The sequence below is a fragment of the Nycticebus coucang genome, chromosome 2 (assembly GCF_027406575.1).
Source record: "Nycticebus coucang isolate mNycCou1 chromosome 2, mNycCou1.pri, whole genome shotgun sequence".
Taxonomy (NCBI): Eukaryota; Metazoa; Chordata; class Mammalia; order Primates; family Lorisidae; genus Nycticebus; species Nycticebus coucang.
In genome coordinates, this window is record NC_069781.1 from 27,083,567 (window position 1) to 27,104,130 (window position 20,564).

The 20,564-nt window shown below is 37.6% G+C and overlaps 1 protein-coding gene across 2 annotated transcripts in view; it reads right to left on the reverse strand.

Moving 5' to 3' along the window:
* Window positions 1-3,880: 3,880 nt before the first annotated feature.
* MUSK (muscle associated receptor tyrosine kinase) overlaps window positions 3,881-20,564 on the reverse strand; it is a 142,424-nt gene continuing 125,740 nt past the window's right edge. For both annotated transcript variants that reach the window (XM_053558674.1, XM_053558670.1), the window contains 4 exons: window positions 10,848-11,049; window positions 10,166-10,357; window positions 8,783-8,931; window positions 3,881-5,086 (listed from right to left, as the gene is read on the reverse strand). In XM_053558674.1, coding sequence (XP_053414649.1) covers window positions 4,434-5,086; window positions 8,783-8,931; window positions 10,166-10,357; window positions 10,848-11,049 — 1,196 coding nt within the window. In that variant the 3' untranslated portion in view covers window positions 3,881-4,433. The remainder of the gene's footprint in view (window positions 5,087-8,782; window positions 8,932-10,165; window positions 10,358-10,847; window positions 11,050-20,564) is intronic.

Here is a 20,564-nt window from a genome sequence, read left to right on the forward strand (position 1 = left end):
ACATTGAAAAAAAGTTCAACTTTGTCAGTATTTTAAGCAAATGTAAGTGTAGGTTACAAAATAAAGAGTTTAAGCTATTATAACGGCAATGATTAAAATGCGAATACTCAGTATTGGTGAGGTTGAACAAAATGGGCTCGCTTTTCTGGCTGAAAGATGTGGACATTCATAAAATAATTCAGGAAGTTAATTTTTCAATATATTAAAAACATTAAAAGTGGATATACTGGTGGCACCTGTAGCTCAAGCAGCTAAGTCGCCAGCCACATACTAGAGCTGGCAGGTTCGAATCCAGCCTGGGCCAGCCAAACAACAATGACAATTACAACCAAAAAATAGCCGGGCATTGTGGCGGGCACCTGTAGTCCCAGCTACTCGGGAGGCTGAGGCAAGAGAATCACTTAAACCCAGGAGTTTGAGGTTGCTGTGAGCTGTGACACCACGTCACTCTACCCACGGTGGTAGCTTGAGGCTCTGTCTCAAAAAAAAAAAAAAAAAATCTAAACGTGGATATACCCTTTGATCTAGAAATTCCATTTTCAGGAGTTATATTTAAAAATATCACACCATAGATGCTCACAAAATTTAACAACAGGATTAATTATCAAACTATTACATTTCATAATGGGAAAATAGAAATATATCAAATGTATAACAGTAGAATAATAGTTACAAAAATTATGATTAGAATACTATTCAACCATCAAAATATCAAAATTAGTGTTCAACATAAATACTTATTCATACATAAGATGTTTAAGATTAATTAAGGGATGAAAGCAAGGCTTGAAACAATGTAACAGTATGATCTTATTTTGGTTTAAAATTTCCATCTGTCTATATATTAATCATCTATATATTTATCTACTTATCTACCTATCCGAAAAAGGTGGGAAGGAGATCATAGTATTAATGTTAATTATCATCAATTGGCATTTTAAAACTTTTTATTGTGTATTATTACTGTACATTATATGTTATTATTTTATCTTCTCAAAACATAAAGTACTGCTTTTGCAAGAAAAAAGCAAGTGTTATTTTAAGGCAAAAGAAAGTATACATTTTCTCTCTTTGTGTAAAGTATGCAACAGGTTTGATATGAGTATGTTTTTTTATAAAATGAATTTTACAATTCAATTAGAATATGAGCACAATAAAAAAATGGGCCGTAGATAATTACCAAAGTAAAAACTATTAATGACCTAGGAACGAGAAAAATTCAACTTCACTGGTAATTTTTAAAAGAGATTCTATTTTTTAATAACCAGATGAAAGGTTTCTTAAAAACAGAGAATTAATTCTCTGTGATGGCAAATGTTTAAGGCCTATGAGATCTCTTGTACAATGCAGAAATAGGAACAATATTCCTAAAGCATGAAACTACATAACAAAAGTGTTAATATTGTACACACCATTTGGCCCCGTTATTCCCCTTCTCAGAATTTTCATAAAGAGAAATGTGGACATGAACAAATAAGGATGATCATCACAGTTTTGTCTGTAATGGCAAAATTAGAAAAATGTAAATGTCAAAAAATAAAAGATTGATTAACTAAATGATAGTATATTCACCAAAGGGAATATCATTCAGAAATTAAATTGGATTTTTTGAAGAATATTTAATGACATGGAATAGGTTCATAATAGAATATTAAGTAAAAAGGAACTATTATTTTTCTGCTGTACCATAATACAGGAGAATACGGTTTTTGGTGTTGTAAGCAAAATACTCTGGTACATTGCCATGTTTGGTATGTGACCACGTAAAATGACTGCTGGTGCCTTACTGATGTTTTGTCCTGGCACTTGGTAACAGTGGCACTGAGAGTATTTCTCTTTTCCAGTTTTGAATTTATATAATGTATCTACCGGGGGAAAAATGCATCCACATTCCTGTGTGAGTACTAAGGTAATAAGTTAGTGATCTTAAGCTGAAAATACAATTAGAACTCATGAAGAAATGAACACACCATCTACTGTACGTTTTGATTAACTTAAATTGACAATGTTAAAATAAACATCTTTTTTTTTTTTTTTGCTATTCATCAAAAAGCCTTGGGTAGGAAATTAATAGAATAAGGGGATAGTGTGCACTATGAAACTACTTGGAGATTGCAAATCACCTCCACATAATTACTGATGTTCGGTTGTTTCCACCACAATGTGGTAGTTGAGAACTTGGCCTTTTTGGGGGCGAAAAAGAATACGTACATGGGCCAGTTACACAATCTATGACTCGCCTAAAAAATGGGCATAATGATAGTACCAAACCACATTTAAGTTTGCATATTTAAAGCCCTTAGAATTTATATGGTAAGCTTTCAATACACTAGCTGATAATTATAAATTTATTGCAGCTATTACTACATTTCCTGTTGGCCTGACTTCCATGTCTTTCTTTTACGATAAAACTTTAGCAATTGAGAAAACTTGAAGCCCTCCTCGAATTTTGCTGAGCATGTGTGACAAGCATATGTGACCCACGTGAACATGCCCTGGACATCTATGCTAAGGTTCTAGACTTGGTGGTGGTTCCTCCAACTATTTTGCTTTGTCGGCTTCTTCACTCTTCCGTTTGGATTTTCTGCAACTTCATTCTTCCTCCAGCCGTTTGGGTGACAGTATCAATGTTGGATTTAGAATCATGACTTTCATCTCTTTGACCATCTAGGTCTCGGTCCCAAGTTCTGACTTCCCTATCTATGAGTAAGAACTGTGAACGAGTGTCTCCTTATTCTAACTGTGGGAGGGATCTTCTCAGGACTGAAGTGAGAGGAAATTCTGATAATAAACAGGTGTGCAGTGATAGAGCAATGGGTTGAAGGGAAGAGGATGTAAGCAAGAGGATTTTAGATAATACAACTGATATAACCCTGGGGATGAAGGAAGGAGCAATCTGGGGTAATTTCCACATTTTTTGTCTTGGTTGCCTAGAGAGAAAATAAACAAGAAGTGGCAGGTTTCCCACCAAAGATGCCAAGTTGTTGCTTGAGGCAGATTTGGGGATTTTTGGTAGAATTTTCCAGCTGACAGATGAAGCTCTATTTTAAAAAATTAGACCATTTCCCGAATGCCCTAACTAATTAGTTTAAATAAAAGTGAGCTGATATGGAGTACATAGACCACTATTTTCTCTTTCCTGTTTGTCAGAAGAATTGGGGTTGATGCTATATCACGTGGAAACTCGTATCATTTTGTTGGACTTAGATAAAGATATATTGTGTGGCTACACTGAGAAATATGAAGCTCCAGGAATCAGAGTTCCAGAGGTTTAAAAAAAAAAATTGTGAAGTATAACAAGGTATGTTACTACATCATGCAGGAAGTTGCTAAGTAGCACTACATTAGTTCTATAGCCAATTAAAAGGAAAAATGCCTAGAATGCAAAAAAGTTAGATTTGAAATAATTTGGAACCACAAGAGCATCTTGTAATATTCCATATTATACACTATGGTTAAGAGATTTAAACTATGGTAATGAAATTAATAGGTGATACATTTGAAATGTGTGGCTTCAAAGACAAATATAGAGGAAAATGATAATACTTTGCAAAAGGCATAGTCATATCAATCTACAGTGCTAGTTAACATATTATTTCTTCCATGGAATAAAAGGGAATAAATAGCTAAATAACTAAAAAAGAGGGAAGGGTTAGAAAGAGGAAGAAGTAAAGATTACAGCAAAGGCAAAGTTGCCAATCAAATTATCAAAGAACAAAAGGTAAATTGATGAGATACGCAAACTTTTTTTTCAGAAAAAATGGAGGAATAAATAGGCAGATTTAATGTATGATCTGTGCAAAGGAAAAATTCCGAAAGGAGAAGCATGAAGACAAAAAAGCAAACTCAAAACCACAGTAAGAATATAGCCTTGCTGGTTTGTCACTTTATTCATCGGAAATTCTCTATCAGTAAAGTATAACCACAACTCTGTAGAATACAAACAAATATAAAACTATGCATTCAATGCAAGAAAGAAATTTAATGAAAAACTAACACCCACCTTTGGGTAGGGAGAGAATGATTGTTTTTCTCCTTCTTTTTAGTTTTCTGTACTTTACCTAAATGTCTTACATGAAGATATGCACAGGGAATTAATTCTATTAAAAAAGGAGGCTCTGATTCCCATTTCCCATTGAATTTTAGTTCCGCAGACCCTTGCTCTGGGGCCAGCTAGTGAGGGAGCTGACCAGGATGGCGTTCTTTCCTGCACTACGTGTGTTGCCAACTTTCCCCGTGAGGAGAGTTATCTATTTCCCATTTTCCAATCAGCAACTTTCACGGGTCTGCCCACCACGTGGGCTGTGCAATGTCTTTGCTCTTCCTGGGAAACAAGCAACAGGCTATTTTCCCCGCTGCTCTTTTTCTTTCCTATCCAGGTCTTCCGGGTTCCTCTGGCAGCGTTGCGTTTGCACATCTTCACCTTCGGACGCTCACGGCCCCCCTGCCCTCTCACACATGCGTTCCAGGATTCGGTGTATGCTGGTGAAGCTGGGCCTGTCTGCAGGGAGCCTGCTCCAGCACAGCCGCATGAGATTGTACAGCTCCAGCGGGCAGTCGTCCGGGCAGGAGAGGATGTGGCCGTCCCGCACGTAGTAGATGACCTCCTCGTGGGCCATGCCGTAGTAGGGCTGCAGGCCGTAGGAGAAGATCTCCCAGAGCACCACGCCGTAGGCCCACACGTCCGACTCGGTGGTGTAGCGGTTGTAGAAAATGGACTCGGGCGGCATCCAGCGGATGGGGATGGCGTCGTTTTCGTTGGCTTTGTAGTAATCCGCCGAGTACATGTTCCTGGAGAGGCCGAAGTCAGCGATTTTTACCACCATGTTCTCCCCCACCAGGCAGTTCCTGGTGGCTAAATCCCGGTGCACGAACTTGCGCTCGGAGAGGTAGGCCATGCCTGCCGCCACCTGCCGGGCGATGCGCAGCTGCTCGGCGCAGGACAGGGCCGGGGGCCCGGGTGACACGTCACCGGGATTGACGGTGCGCGCCGTGTGCGGCGACATGCTGCGCAGGAACTCGTTCAGGTCCCCGTAGGCCATGTACTCGAAGAGCAGGCACATGGGCTTCCCCACGGCACACACGCCTGGAACCAGAAGAGCATCCTCCGTTAACCCTGGTTTCTCCATGGACGCAGGGAAAGAGCAGTCAGCAAGCAGATGGCCAAGCAGAAAACACGGGGCCTTGGGATTTTGTGGACAGCACCCTAGTCAAGCCCTGACCCCCTGTCTTTGCCTGAACAGATCCTGGACCTTTTAAGATTCAGCTTATTTATTAAATCACTCTGCCTACAGGGCCTCAGCTCCGGACCCACCCAATGTCAGATTTTCCTTCTACCATCTTTTAACATAGTACTTACTATCCTATTTGCTAATCATTTTTTTGCGGTTTCTTTTCAACATTTTAGCCCCTTGAATAGCAAGATTATATCTTATTCTTTTTTAACTTCTCTACCTCTACTACGTGTCAGGCAGAGCAAGTGCTCAGATAATGTCTGGAGAATGAATTTGTGAATGGATGCTTCCTCTGAGCATGTAATGCAATTGCTCTATGTTGCTGTTTACGTCTCTGAAGAATGGTAATAAGGAAGATCTTGTATACAGTTTGGCCAGAATAACAAAAACAATCCAAGATTAGTAGATGAAGTATTTAGGTTCCCGAAGTAAAACATTTTGATATTAAGATTTCCTCTGTACATTCTACAAATAAAAAATATAAATATCAATAGAATGTTAGATTTAATGCCAAGGAAGGCACTTGACAATCTTAAATTTTTCATATGTTGGAGAGAGAAAATATTTTCATAGATTTGAGAGAACTCGCTTGGAATATTAGATGAGATGGGCGCAATTTCACATCACCATAAAAATAGATTACTAGATGTAATATTTTTTTCAGACAAAATTTAGATGTCTCCATTCCAAAAGTAGAAATAAGGAATATATTATCTTGGCTTGTTTATTTTGGTGTTAGTTTTTACTTATAAAGATTTTAGCAACCAGCATATTCATACGTACTAAAGGAAAAAATTAAAGAAATATCAACTGGGTCATACTTAGAAATTTATTTTATAGGATATTCTGTGGATCATCTTGAGTTAATAGGCCCCTACTTATCTCATCAATGGACTTGACCATTGCTGTGCTGCTTGAGTTGATTTAAAAAGACTTTCTCATATTGGAAAGAAGCCCAATGTATTTCTCTGAGAAAAATATTTTTTTTTTTCTGAACTGAGGTTAATTAATGAAATGTTCCAGTCTTTGATCAGAAAATATCATATGGAAGATTTCTACTTTATGGTGATTGTGAACAGTTTCATAAACATGTATATACAAACATTTTACAATTATATATGCAAATATATATGTTTATAATAGCTTGAAATGTTTTATATACTGTAATGACTCTAACCTACTCTCCATTGGGACTTCAAAGTGGAGTAAAATTCTTGAGGGAAGGGCTGTGTTTTATTCAGCCCTGTAATCTCGGGCCTAAACTACACATGGCTCACTGAGGGTTTTCAGTTATGTTGATGGAGGGAAGGATAAATGGTAAAATGGAAGGATGGATGGATTTAGTGTTTGATGGATGGATAAATGTAAAGATGGACAGGTAGTTGGATAAGTGTAAGAAAATCTCATGCCTAATCCAAGGCTTATTTTAAAGCTGTAGCCTGACACTTCAGCGGATCATCTTGCCTCATTGTTCTACTGTTTTCTCAACTGCCAGAATATTGGGTAAGATTCTATGATCTCTAAAACCTATTCCTGTTCTGAAATTCTGTGTACCTCTATATTCATATCTATTTCCTCCAATTTATAAAAACATTATGTGCTAGGATTTCAATAAAAGAGAATCAATTTTTAAGATACAAACATTCAGTAAATGCCTAGTACTTCAAGTGTCTAAAACAAAGCAGATTTCTTTTATTAGAAGTGAATTTTATGGATTTTTCCAATCCCCATTCTTTCCACTGTTGTCATCTTATTTAGATGGTACTAACATCCATGAAACTGTGAGAGTGGTGGAACCACATGCATGAATGACTACTGTCTCTGTGAACTCAAATGAAAAACAGGCCCTGTGTTCACAGGATATTGAAATGGCATTTAGCTACAGCCTTTCACAAATGGTAATATAAGTCTGAGTTCCTATTAGGCAATAAAAATGGTAGAAAACTCTAAGTAGTTATGTATAAACACTGTATACTATATATGCCACAGTAATCATTAATTTGTAAATGATACATAGTTTGTGTTTGAATCCACCTCAGAAATTCAGAATGTCATAAAATTGCAAATACTTATATATGAACACAGAATCAACACTTTAAGAAACAAACAAAAAAAAAGATTCTTCAACAGGAAAATTCCTCAATTTGGGGCTGAGTACAGGTTATGGTCAAAGGTTTTCAATTACACAAAATTCAAAAAGCAGGAACACCTATCTTTTCAATATCTCTCTCAAGCTCTACTACTATATTTTCTAGGCCTGGTTGATGTTAAACAGACATCTCAGAACCAGTATAATAGGAGGACTCAACTTTCCCCAAGAATTTTCCACTCTTTCTAATGTTTCTAGCTCACCATGTTTGGGTAAATGCTTAGGACAGAGATCTGGAAACAGAAGACCTGCCTTTCAATTCCACATAGAACTTGATCACTTCTCATTATCCTCATGACTGTCACTTGGTCCAGGCCACCATCTTCTCTTTCTGCATCATTGCAATGCCAGTTTACTGTCTCCCTGCTTTCATTGTTTCCCGTCAGATGATGCTTTCTCAAGCATCATCTGAAGTTCTGAAAAAATTTGAGTCCTGACATGCCATGCCACTTCTATTTGCTTCCCATTTTGCACAGAGTAAAGGCCAAAGTTTTTATGAGACATGGCAGGATCTGCCCACCTCCCTATTACCTCTCTGATGTCTTCTTTGGCAACTCTCCCCTCTTTCACTCTGCTCAGCCACATTCGTCTCCATGCTAATTCCTGCTATTCCTTGAGCACACTACACCTGCTCTTGCTGCAGACCTGTGCACATGCTTCTCATTTATCTCAGAATGTTCTGTTCCGAGATAACCACATTGGTATTCCCTTACTTATCTTTGCCAGGTGTTCATATACACCACATTTTTACTAAAGTCTTCAAAAATTTTAGCTCACACTCCAAAAACATCTTCTCTTCTTTGATTATTAAAAAAAGACTTTAGAACTTTATATCCAGAACACTATTTATATTATCTGTCTCTTCCAATAGAATATAAGTTCCATGACAGCAGGGATTCTTGACAGTTGGGTTCATTATTGTGTAACTAATACAAATTAAATATTTGTTAAATGTTTGTTGAATGTGTGAATCTGTGAATAGATGGGGGATACAACAATGAATGAAAAACATATACAAATAACTGCCCTCGTGACATTCTGGTTATGCAAGAAAGAGAAGAAACAAAACAAACAAGTAAAATAGGTATACCAGGCAACACTGATAAATTCTGTGATGGAGAAACAGTGTCCATGGAAGATTCTTTTCTATGGGGACATCTTAAACATTTTTATGAATAGTAAGGAAGCAGCAAAGATAGAAAGAAACTGAAATGATAACATTAAAGGGGGATAATTCATGAATTAACAAATGACCTACAGGTTGGGATAGACCTAGCTGAAGAGATTAATCTTGAGAAGGATGATAGACAGCTCAGTAAGTGGCATATAAAGGAAGAAAACTTGGAAAGCCTCTGTTTGTTTTCTGATACAATAAGTTGCCTCCCTTGCATTTTCATACCTAAGAGTTTCACAATGTTGGGGTTGTCAAATTCTGCCATAAGGGCTGCCTCCCTCTGGAAGTCTGCTTGCATATCTGCCGAAGCTTCTTCTTTCAGCATCTTTACTGCCACCATAGTGAAAGGTTCGTAGGGAAGTAAGCCTGGAGCCCTGAGAGATGAATTTTTGGGAAAGAAGCAAAATATCAAGAACATTATATCCATCTACATTTGTCCCCTCCCTCACGTAGCTTTTCCCAGAGCCACAGAATCAAAGGAAGGTGACAGTGGTAGGTCTTATCTACAACTCTTTGACTCCAATTGGTAAGCATCAGTGGGGTTATTTTCAACATAGATTAAGTATTAAAAATGCATTATTTATACATTAGAGGAATGCTATGGCCTGTCTCCACAATTACCATACATTGGGGAAATGGGCAATAGTAGCTAAATGTACTTTATTTACAGACTATTATAAAATTTTACAAAGAGGTGGCCAACACCCAGAGAATATTTTGTAAAATTGCATAATGAATGTTTTGTAAATAAAGGTATATTTAGCTACAATTGCCCATTTTCTCAATGTATGGTGACTTTTGGGACAGCCTGTAGCGTGCACAGACCCGGTGGGATTATCATTGCCGTTCTAATCCCTAATCTTTGGCCAGAATCTAAATTCCTTGAAGAAAGGGACCGTGAATTACTCATTTTCCTATACCCCATAGACCCTGTTGGTACCTTGCAAATTCTGGTTTTTAATAAGTATTTGTGTGGGATTTTCATTTTTCATATAACCACTATACCAGAGCCACCACGACTAGAGATAAAGTTGTGTTTTGCCCACGAGCACAAGGTTAAAGTCATAGTGGATGGTTAAAACCAAGTTTACATTCTCTGTCCTACTTATATGTCTGTGGAGTGCATCCATACAGAGATAGTATTTTATTCTAATTCACACAAAGGCATTATTTTCTCTATTTTTGCATTATTTTTTTCCTTTTCTGTTGTGTTATTTCATGAGCATTTGTTTAATATGTACACATTAAAACAATGTAAGAAATTATGTTTAAAAATGTGTGACAAATTCTTGTCTGAAAAGGAAATATAAATGAACTATTACTAATTTCTCATCACTTGAACACTATATAAATGATGATATATTTAGATGTCCTAAAAGTGACTTCCTTTAAATTCAATAAAATTTATGGAATAAACACTCCTGTTTTCCAGCAAAGAGGGGACATTATTAAGATTCAAAGTATTTTATACAATATAAATAAAGTTAATGATGTAAAGAATTAACTAATTTGATAATAACTATTATACATGGTCTATACACATCATGCTGATGGTCTGATGACATATTTCAATGGAGAAATTGTATTTTTTCCATGGGTAAACTTTACCTTGCTTGAAAGACCCTTCCAAATGCTCCCTCTCCAATATCTCTCACATATTCAATATTATTCCTTGGATACTCTAGGCTGAGCAGCTTAGGATTCAGAAGGAGTGGCATCCTCTGGTACATGGGGTTGGGATGAAGTCTGTCTAGCAAGAGCTCAGAAGGCAGAGTTGTGAGGGTCACTGCTGCTGATTCTCTGCAGGCAAGATCAATAATGAGTTTAAGGGCATTGTGCTCAGACTTAGACTCTAAGCAAGATGGCTTTCAGGGGTAAGCAAACAACAACAACAACAACAACAACAATAACAACAACAACAAAAAAAACATACTAAGTCAGCCAAAGGTCCTTTAGTTTGAGAGCAACAAGGTATTTTACCAGGAATTTTTTCACTATCCAAACCAGCTGAGCAATGGGACTGAGAGGGGAAATGGGAGCAGCAGTAGCCATTTCCTTCCAAATTATTGTTTAGATTCTATCTGTGGCAAAAGATCAACCTCAAGACATGTAATCCTATGCAAATCCTCACTGGCACTTTTAAAGATTATGGTGGGGGGGGGGGCTTAATTTTAAAGTAGCACCATGGATTCATTAAGAGACTGGCAGGGTTTCACACATTCCTTTTCCAATATTAAATTTGTAAGTTTTAAAATTTTCTACATGTGATTAGCTTAAACTACAGTCTCACCTTTTCTTATTTTTCCACTGTTTTCTTCTTCGGCAGCAATAAAGTGTAGTTATGGTAAGAAGCACAAATATTGCAAAGCTGGACATGATGGAGATTATGACAGTCATGGAGTATGTGGGTGAGACAGAGAAGGAAGATGAGGAGGACGAAGGCAAATTTGGAATGTCCACACTTGGCTTCGAGGACGTCATTGGTGGGAATGCTGTAGGTAAAATAATAATTCTTTTCTTTCATTTTCAAACTTTTAAGAAGCAGTTCTTGTATTCAAGCAATCAGTAAACTAAATTTAATGTTAAGAATATATGTATCCAGCTTTCTCTGGTTATATATTTATAAAGTCCAAGTTATAAGAAATCATTAAAATTTCATCATAAGAAAGGGAACACTTCTACACTGCTGGTGGGAATGCAAATTAATACATTCCTTTTGGAATGATGTTTGGAGAACACTTAGAGATCTAAAAATAGATCTGCCATTCAATCCTATAATTCCTCTACTAGGTATATACCCAGAAGACCAAAAATCACATCATAACAAAGATATTTGTACCAGAATGTTTATTGCAGCCAATTCATAATTGTTAATTCATGGAAAAAGCCCGAGTGCTCATCGATCCATGAATGGATTAATAAATTGTGGTATATGTACACCATGGAATATTATGCAGCCTTAAAGAAAGATGGAGACTTTACCTCTTTCATGTTTACATGGATGGAGCTAGAATATATTCTTCTTAGTAAAGTATCTCAAGAATGGAAGAAAAAGTATCCAATGTACTCAGCCCTACTATGAAACTAATTTATGGCTTTCATATGAAAGCTATAACCCAGTTAAAACCTAAGAATATGGGGAAGGGGGAGAGGAATGGGAGGGAGGGGGGAGGATTAGTGGAGGGAGGGTAATTGGTGGGATTACACCTACGGTGCATCTTACAAGGGTACATGTGAAACTTAGTAAATGTCTTAACACAATAACTAAGAAAATGCCAGGAAGGCTATGTTAACCAGTGTGATGAAAATATGTCAAATGGTATATAAAACCAGTGTATGGTGCCCCATGATCTCATTAATGTACACAGCTATGATTTAATAATAAAATAAAATTAAAAAAAATTTTCATCATAAGTAAATTCAGCTTCTAGAATCATAAAATTATACAGGTGAGACTCAAGGAGAGGAAATGTTTTTTTTCTAAGATACATGCAGATCCTGGGCTCGTGCTGTTTATATTATATAATTTTGCTTATGATCTGACAATAATCATGAAAATTATTAAATAAAAAATTTTCATGTAGTTATATTTGCCAAAGCCGAGTTTTTAATGTACATTTACTGTCAGTTTATACACAGACTAGAAATAATGGAAGATAAATAAATATTAGGATACAAATGAGCAAAAGTTAATTCATTTACAAATTGAAGTCCTCCCAAACTCCAACTTAAAACTGCGATATAAAAACAAGTGAAATCAGCCTTCCTACTGGAAACCAAGAGATGTTGTGTTCATAGCTCTCTGTTTGTAGAGTGCAGTCCACTGTACATGTATTAAGAATCTTGTTAATGATATTTTAAGCACTCTTAACAGATTGAATAAAAACAAAAACAGAGATACGGAGTATTTTAATATAATTAACAAGAATGTTTTAATAGCTAAGAATGAACTTTGTACACTAAAAAGTAAGAATCAGCCTTCTTTTTAAATATTTGTGAAATACTAATAGGTATTATTTTATGTCAAGCCACAAAGATAAATCTTAATAAATTTCAAAAGCAGAAATTACGCAGATCTACTCATTGACCAAAATGCAATTAATAGTAGATTAAGCAAAATACAATAGGATATTTTAAAAAATCAATGATTTTTTGATCAAAAATTAAAGTGTAGCCATTAGTAACTGATAGTGTGTATTAGCTAAAGTTTTGCTCAGTGATAAACTCACAGTGTTATCTCCTTCCATTAGATGAAAATGAATTAATGGAACATAAGACTTTGGACAAGAAACAACAGAAAACAAAAGAAAATAAATAATAAAATAAGAGCCATATACAAACAGAAATTAGTAAGTTAGAACACATATAACACAAATAACAGCATTAAAAAATAGGTCAATAGTTGGTTTTATAAATATTTATGAAGTAGTCTAAAGATAGGAAAGGTATAAACATACAAAATCAAGAATGATAAAGGAGCTATTACAATGGATTCAAAGGTCCATAAAAGTAAAATAATATATAACAATCTTTGCAATTACATTTTTAAACCTTAAGGAAAATCATAGATACATGTTAATCACAAAATTTGAAGAATTAGGAAATAAAAATTTAGACATAAGCAGGAAATTAGTTTTAAAAGTCATTATTAAATTATTCATACATTTTTCAGTCTTAGATAAAAAACCGCCTTTATTTTATAAGATGTTCCAATAAGAGAACTATCTTTCAAATTCTTTCAAGGAGTGATAAAATCTTTCAAATTCTTTCAGGGAGATATACACAAATATCACACTCTCCCAATATCAGCACAAAAGAAAAGCGCAGATATAGATTATACAGCGTAGATTCAGAAGAATCTAAATGAAACACTAGCAATTGACTGCAATACAGTCAGAGAATAAAGATTTCATATAAGTGAATATAGTAGTATAACCCATTACAAAGTCAAAATAAAACTTTTATTGCAGGAGATGCCTAACACCATTTAGTATAGGACATTTGTAGAATTGGAGCTTATAAGGGGTGCTCATGTATGACTTTTTAGTTTAGAGATAGACACAGTGATTATGATGCCTGGAGCACCAGTGGCTGAGCAAGTGACTCTGAGGCGTGTGGAGAACAAGTTTGGTCACTACTGTGACTCAGCAGGCACCTGGAAGTTATAGCAGTGAAGTGCCCCTGCAGGACCAATGACAGGATGCCACATCAAACACCACCACAGCGGGGGGGACTTAGAGACCTCCCAGGTTCTTTGACTGCTTTGAAAGCCAGTCTGATTCTCTTTGAACTGAGTCATCTGTAGGTTTCTTAATCCAGGAGGGGTGGGGAGAAGGGCTTTAAATAGAGAGCTATGCTCCCTGCTAATAATAACGTAGGAACAATTATTAAAAGACAGGGGGAAATGACTATTTTGTTTTTGGATTTTAAAGAGCAGCTCTGTAAAATAACTAAAAATAACATGGAGGGAATATAATATTATTTGTAAACTGCTAGTGTAATCTCATTAGTAAATGTAAGAGTAGTTTTTTCCTCAAAATAATCGGGAAATAGAATTTAATGACAATATAATAGAAAAATTCATGATGATTTAGTGAGATTGATTGATTTATTTGAGATAGTGTCTGTCACCCTGCTTTGAGTGCTGTGGTGTCATCATAGCTCACTGCAACCTCAAACTCCTGAGCTCAAGCCATCCTTCTTTTTCAGCCTCCCCAGTAGCTGAGACTATAGATGTGTGCCACCACATCTGGCTAATTGTTCTACCTTTTGTAGAGATGGGGGTCTTGCTTTTGGTTAGTCTGGTTTCAAACTCCTAGCCACAGCAGTCTTTCTGCCTCAGCCTCCCAAACTGCTGGGATTACAGGCATAAGAGACCATGCTTGCCCCAAGATTTATTTTTAAAATACAAGAAGTATGTACTTTGAAAAATAATTTTGCTCTGTGAATTTAAATATTTGTTTCAGGATAGTTCTGTTTCGTTATTCCTTGATTATTATGCCTGATCAATTTGATCTGGTCTTCCCTAGAGCTATATCAATTATCTCTCTGGCTCCAAATTTTCAATTTGAATCTTTATTCTTTTTCATTTTTAATCTATTTTCTTCTCCAGGAGAATTTGTTCACTCATTCATCCATGTATACTCATTACAATAATATTGATTGTTAGATATCAAGAATACTATGTGGCAGCACTAACTTGGGTTTAGACTAGGTAGGCTTAAATATAAATGGTGAGTAAGCAGTACCAATCAAAGGTTACTATAATTTGAGTATTTTGTCCCCTAAAAATTTGTATATTAAAATGAATGAGGACAGAGCCCTCATGAATGGAATTCGTGTCCTGACAAAAGATGTCAGAGAGAGCACCCCTGCGCTTTCTGCAATGTGAGATTACAGTGAGAAGGCAGCTATGTCCACAAGGAATCAGGCCCTTGCTAGACACCAAATCTGCTGGTACCTTGATCTGGGACTTCCCAGCCTCTGAAACTGTGAGAAATAGATTTCTGTTGTCTGTAAGTCACCTAGTCTGTTGTATTTTGATAATAGTACTGAGCAAACTAAGACATAGGTATTTGGGGGTTTGGGAGAATAAAACTTTGGGGGAATTAAGGGAATGGATCAGAGTCAGGGTGGAGAGAGAGTGTTCTACAAAGAAAAAATAGCATATACCAAGGTCTGAACCAAGTAATTTTGATGCCTTCCTAAAAGAGTCCCTGAAAGTTTCATTGTTTGAGCTGGGGTGTATCTACAGGTAAGGCTATACATGCGAGGCTTAGGTCATAAAAGTCCTTGCATGCCAGTTTAAGCAATTTGGACTCTGCCTTGAAGTAAACAGATGCATCATCAGTGGGTTTTAAGCAGTAGAGAAGCATGATAAGCTTTGCTGCATTAGAAAGATCTTATGGCTGCAACCTTGATTTCCATGGTATTCATATTCACATCATGGCTGATTTCAAACTACCAACATGATGTTCTGAACACAGGGTAATAAAAGATGTTCAGGAGAAAATTATTATGCAGGATTTCCATTGTACAGAGATAAAGAGAAAATCTAAAAGTTTTGCTCTAGATGGAAAGAACAAATTACTTATAGGAAAAAAATCATCAGACTCACATCATACTACTCCTTTTCAAAATCAGAAGCCAGAAAAGAGTGAGATCACATCTATAAACTACTGCTAGAAAAGATATGTCACTGAAAATATCTATATCCAGTGAATATACTTTTCAAATATGCAGGTACATTTGTTGATTCAATAACATGCAAGGACTCAGGGACTCTGTTACCTGAGACCCCCTTCTAAGGAGGTATATAAGAGAACTCTTAACTAATTAACAATTGAGTCAGAAAACGATTTCAATATGATAGTGGTAATAAATACGTAAATATGTGCATTAAATCTAAATGGATATGGATTGATGGGAGTTTGTCTAATTCTCTAAGTGAGAATAGACAGAATCCTTCTCTAAGGAGAAACCTACTAGTATTGGGGAAGGTGTAAAAGAGATACAAGCATTCTGAAGATCTCATTAGAGATTTTCAAAGTTCCATGGAGTGGAGAGAAGTTAGGAATATACAGAGCACTCTATTGTGTAAAAAAAAAAAAAAAAAAAAAAATGGTATCTGGTTTTCACTTAACAATAGAAAAATGATAACCAGAAAACACAAGGAAAACAAATAAGAAGAAGCAAAAAAATAAAATAAACAGAGAATGTAAAGTTAAGATCATTGGGATAAAATCAAGTACATTACTCATTATACAAAATATGAACAAGCTAAATCCTTCTATTTGTAGAAAATAAATGTGACATTGGAGTAAACCCAAGCATACATTGTATATATAAAGCAAAAATAATTATAATGCAAGAAAAAATTGATGAAAAATCTATCTGATGAAAAGACAGAGGCTCCTGTCAAGTAGGAGAGTTAAAGGACATAAATTTAGCAAGTAACCTGGTGGATTAGAGCTGCGCCAAGAGAGAAGGTTGATGCACAACAACCCTGCTGAGGCAAGTTGAGACCCCAAGGATACAAAGAAAAGGTACGAAATCCATCACCAAGCAGATGGGAGTCCCATCCCCCATGAGAACGGCTCGGAGTACCCCATAAACAAACAAGCAGAGTTCAAAAGTCCTTCCATTATACTCCCCGGGAGAGACCCTCTAAAAACTGGACCTACTTCCCCTACTAGGGTGCCATGGTGCTCTCCTGCCAGGCATAAAACTGTGTAAAACTATATATATTCACTACCTGCAATTCTGAGCTACTAGCACTCCCCTCACTCTCATTCTGAGGTCTGGAGGCCTGTCCTCCAGGAGTCCAGATTCTTGGGTGATTACTCGAGGGGTGTGGACAGGGCCTGGACTGCATCTGGTCAGTGCTGATTCTGTGGCACGGGAGCGAGGAGAGGACGGTCAGCTGAAAGGGAACCATGCAGTAGCGGCGGTGCCCCGAGGTGCAGAGCAGCAGCCATTTTTGGCAACAATAGGGCTCACCCCTAGATATTCTGGAGTTACACCCCCTGTTTCTCTGGGCAACCAGAGGAGGCCAGGCATCTTTTCAGGTAGCAACCACCAGTGGAACAGATTTGGGACAGAAACACAGGCCCCACAGAAAGGGTTTGCCTGAGGAGGTACTAGCCTGGGTGGAGCATGGGGACTATAAAATGCATGTGCAGTGCCAGCTGACTCCCAGGGCAGGGCTGACCCAGAGGACTACTTTACTGAGCCTAAGACACACCTGGCCCCCAATGGATCATTAGCCTAGACAAAGGAGGGCAAGAGGCTAGAACTGACAGCTAACCCTGCTGCGAATAAAAATCCTGCAGCACCAAAGACAGGGCCTGAGGCGCAAGCTCTGTGAACTCAAAAAACAGCTTCTCCTCTGCAGGGGAATTTAGCCAGGACAGAAAAAAATTCCACAAAGTTGTTCTGTTCGGTCAGTAACATCAATCAGGGGCGGGGCTGGAACTGAGTGAACACCCCCCGCCCCAGCCTCCATCCAGCCCCCGAGGTTGTCAGGCCTCACTTCCCGCTGCCAGACAGAGGCAGAGAGCAGCAACCTGGCTGAGGAGACATAGATTTCCTTGTGATTCAGGCAGGTGTAAACCCTGGAATATCTGCTCATTGCAGACAACTGGGTCACAGCCCTGCGGGGTTATCAGTGACTGGGTGTGACAGAGGTGCAAGGTGGGGTGTGACAGAAGTGCATCAACCTCCCCAGACTAATCTATTTGCTGAGTGGGTCCTCCTGACCTCATGGAGCACCAGAGCAAGTCATATGTGAGTTGTCAGCAGACCCCTGCGATCTAGTTGCCAGAGACCTTTTAAACTATTCCACCTGAGACAGGTGGTGACTGAGAAAATTTATTTGGACCTTTTGAACTGGGCGAATTGCCCAAGGACTATCCAAGTGGTGCCCTGAGTGTGTGGTTGTAGGAAGGTGTGATTTTCCTTTTCCAATTGTTGGCTATGGGGGGTGGGGCTGCTGGTATTTCTCCACAGCTGAGACTTCAACCCAGAGTAACTGTTTCACTAGGGTCAGATAGAGACCAGCTGAAAACAAGACAGAGCCACTTAGCCCCATGACACCAAACAGGTCCTCAGCTTCTCAGGGTAGCACTGTATGGGTCATCAGCAAAGCTCCAGGGGAAAAGTCAAACAGGGTAAAATAATCATGGTGTAGAATCAGCGGAAAAACTCTGGTAACATGAATAACCAGAGTAGATCAACCCCCACAAGGAAAGATATGGCAGATGTAACTGAAGATCCCATTCATAAACAAAACAGATAGCCAAGATGTCAGAAATTGAATTCAGAATTTGGATTGCAAACAAGATTAATAGAATGGAGGAAAATTTGGAATTAGAAATTCGAGGACCAATTTAAAAGTTGGAATTAGAAATTCGAGAAATTCAAAAGTTGTCTCAAGAATTCAACGAATTTAAAGATAAAACCACCAAAGATTTTTATACATTGAAGCAAGAATTTGCAGCCCTCAAAGATCTGAAAAATACAGAAGAATCCCTCAGTAACAGAGTGGAACAAGCAAAAGAAAGGATTTCTGACAATGAAGACAAAGCTTTTGAATGTTCCCAAACCCTCAAAGCAGAAGAGAAATGGAGAGCAAAAATGGATCAGTCTCTCAGAGAGCTCTGGGATAATTAGAAGAAGGCTAATATCCACCTAATTGGAATCCCTGAAAGCGATGAAGTGGATTCGCAAGGCACAGAGGCTCTTCTCCATGAAATTATGAAGGAGAATTTTCCAGACAAGCCAAGAGATTCTGAAATTCAGATAGCAGACAGTTTCAGAACCCCAGCAAGACTCAACCTGAATAAGACATCCCCCAGGCACATCATAATTAACCTCACTAAAGTTAATATGAAGGAGATTTTCTAAAAGTAGCCATATGTAAGAAAATAATTACCTACAAAGGGAAGAATATTAGAATGACTGCAGATCTCTCTGCTGAAACTTTTCAAGCCATAAGAGGGTGGTCATTGACTTTTAATCTCCTAAAACAAAATAACTTTCGACCCCAGATCCTGTATCCAGCTAAACTGAGTTTCATTTATGATGGAGAAATTAAATACTTTAAAGACATTCACATGTTGAAGAAATTTGCCATAACCAAACCAGCTCTTCAGGATATTCTCAGACCTAGCCGCCATAATGACTAGACCAATCCTCAACCACAAAAGTTAATTCACTCAGAAAATTTTGATCAAACTCCAACTTCCACAGTGGTGAAAGGAATAAAAATGTCCAGTGGAATTTTGAAAAACTCGATACCCAAAATTTTACCAGACTTATCCACATTCTCCATTAATGTGAACGGCTTAAACTGTCCTCCAAAGAGGCACTGGTTGGCTGACTGGATACAAAAACTCAGGCCAGATATTTGTTGCATACAAGAATCACATCTTACCTTAAAAGACAAATATAGACTCAAAGTAAAAGGATGGTCATCCATATTTCAGGCAATGGTAATCAGAAAAAAGCATGTGTTGCAATTCTGGGTTTTTTTTTTTTTCAGTCTTGGCCAGGGCTGGGTTGCAGATACAATAGGCTTTAAACCAACAAAAGTAAGGAAGGATAAGAATGGTCACTTCAGATTTGTTAAGGGTAATACTCAATATGATGAGATTTCAATATTAATATTTATGCACCTAACCAAAACGTACCTCAATTTATAAGAGAAACTCTAACAGACATGAGCAACTTGATTTCCTCCAGCTTCATAATAGTTGGAGATTTTATTTATTTATTTATTTATTTATTTATTTTATTTTTATTTTTTGTAGAGACAGAGTCTCACTGTACCGCCCTCGGGTAGAGTGTCGTGGCGTCACACGGGTCACAGCAACCTCCAACTCCTGGGCTTAAGCGATTCTCTTGCCTCAGCCTCCAGAGTAGCTGGGACTACAGGCGCCCGCCACAACGCCCAGCTATTTTTTGGTTGCAGTTTGGCCGGGGCTGAGGTTTGAACCCGCCACCCTCGGCATATGGGGCCGGCGCCCTACTCACTGAGCCACAGGCGCCGCCCATAGTTGGAGATTTTAAATACTCCTTTGGCAGTCTTGGATAGATCCTCCAATAAGAAGCTGAGCAAAGAAATGATAGATTTAAATGTAACCATCCAACATTTGGCATCTATAGAACATTTCATGGCAACAAAACTGAATGCACATACTTCTTATCATCCCACGGAACATACTCCAAAATCAATCACATCTTAGGTCACAAGTCTAGCCTCAGTAAATTTAAAGGAATAGAAATTATTCCTATTATCTTCTCGGACCTCCATGGAATAAAAGTTGAACTCAGTAACAACAGCAATCTGCCTACTTATACAAAAACATGGAAGTTAAATAACCTTATGCTGAATGATAGCTGGGTCATACATGAGATTAAGAAGGAAATTGTCAAATTTTTGGCACAAAACGACAATGAAGGTATGAATTATCAGAACCCCTGGTATACCGCAAAGGCAGTCCTAAGA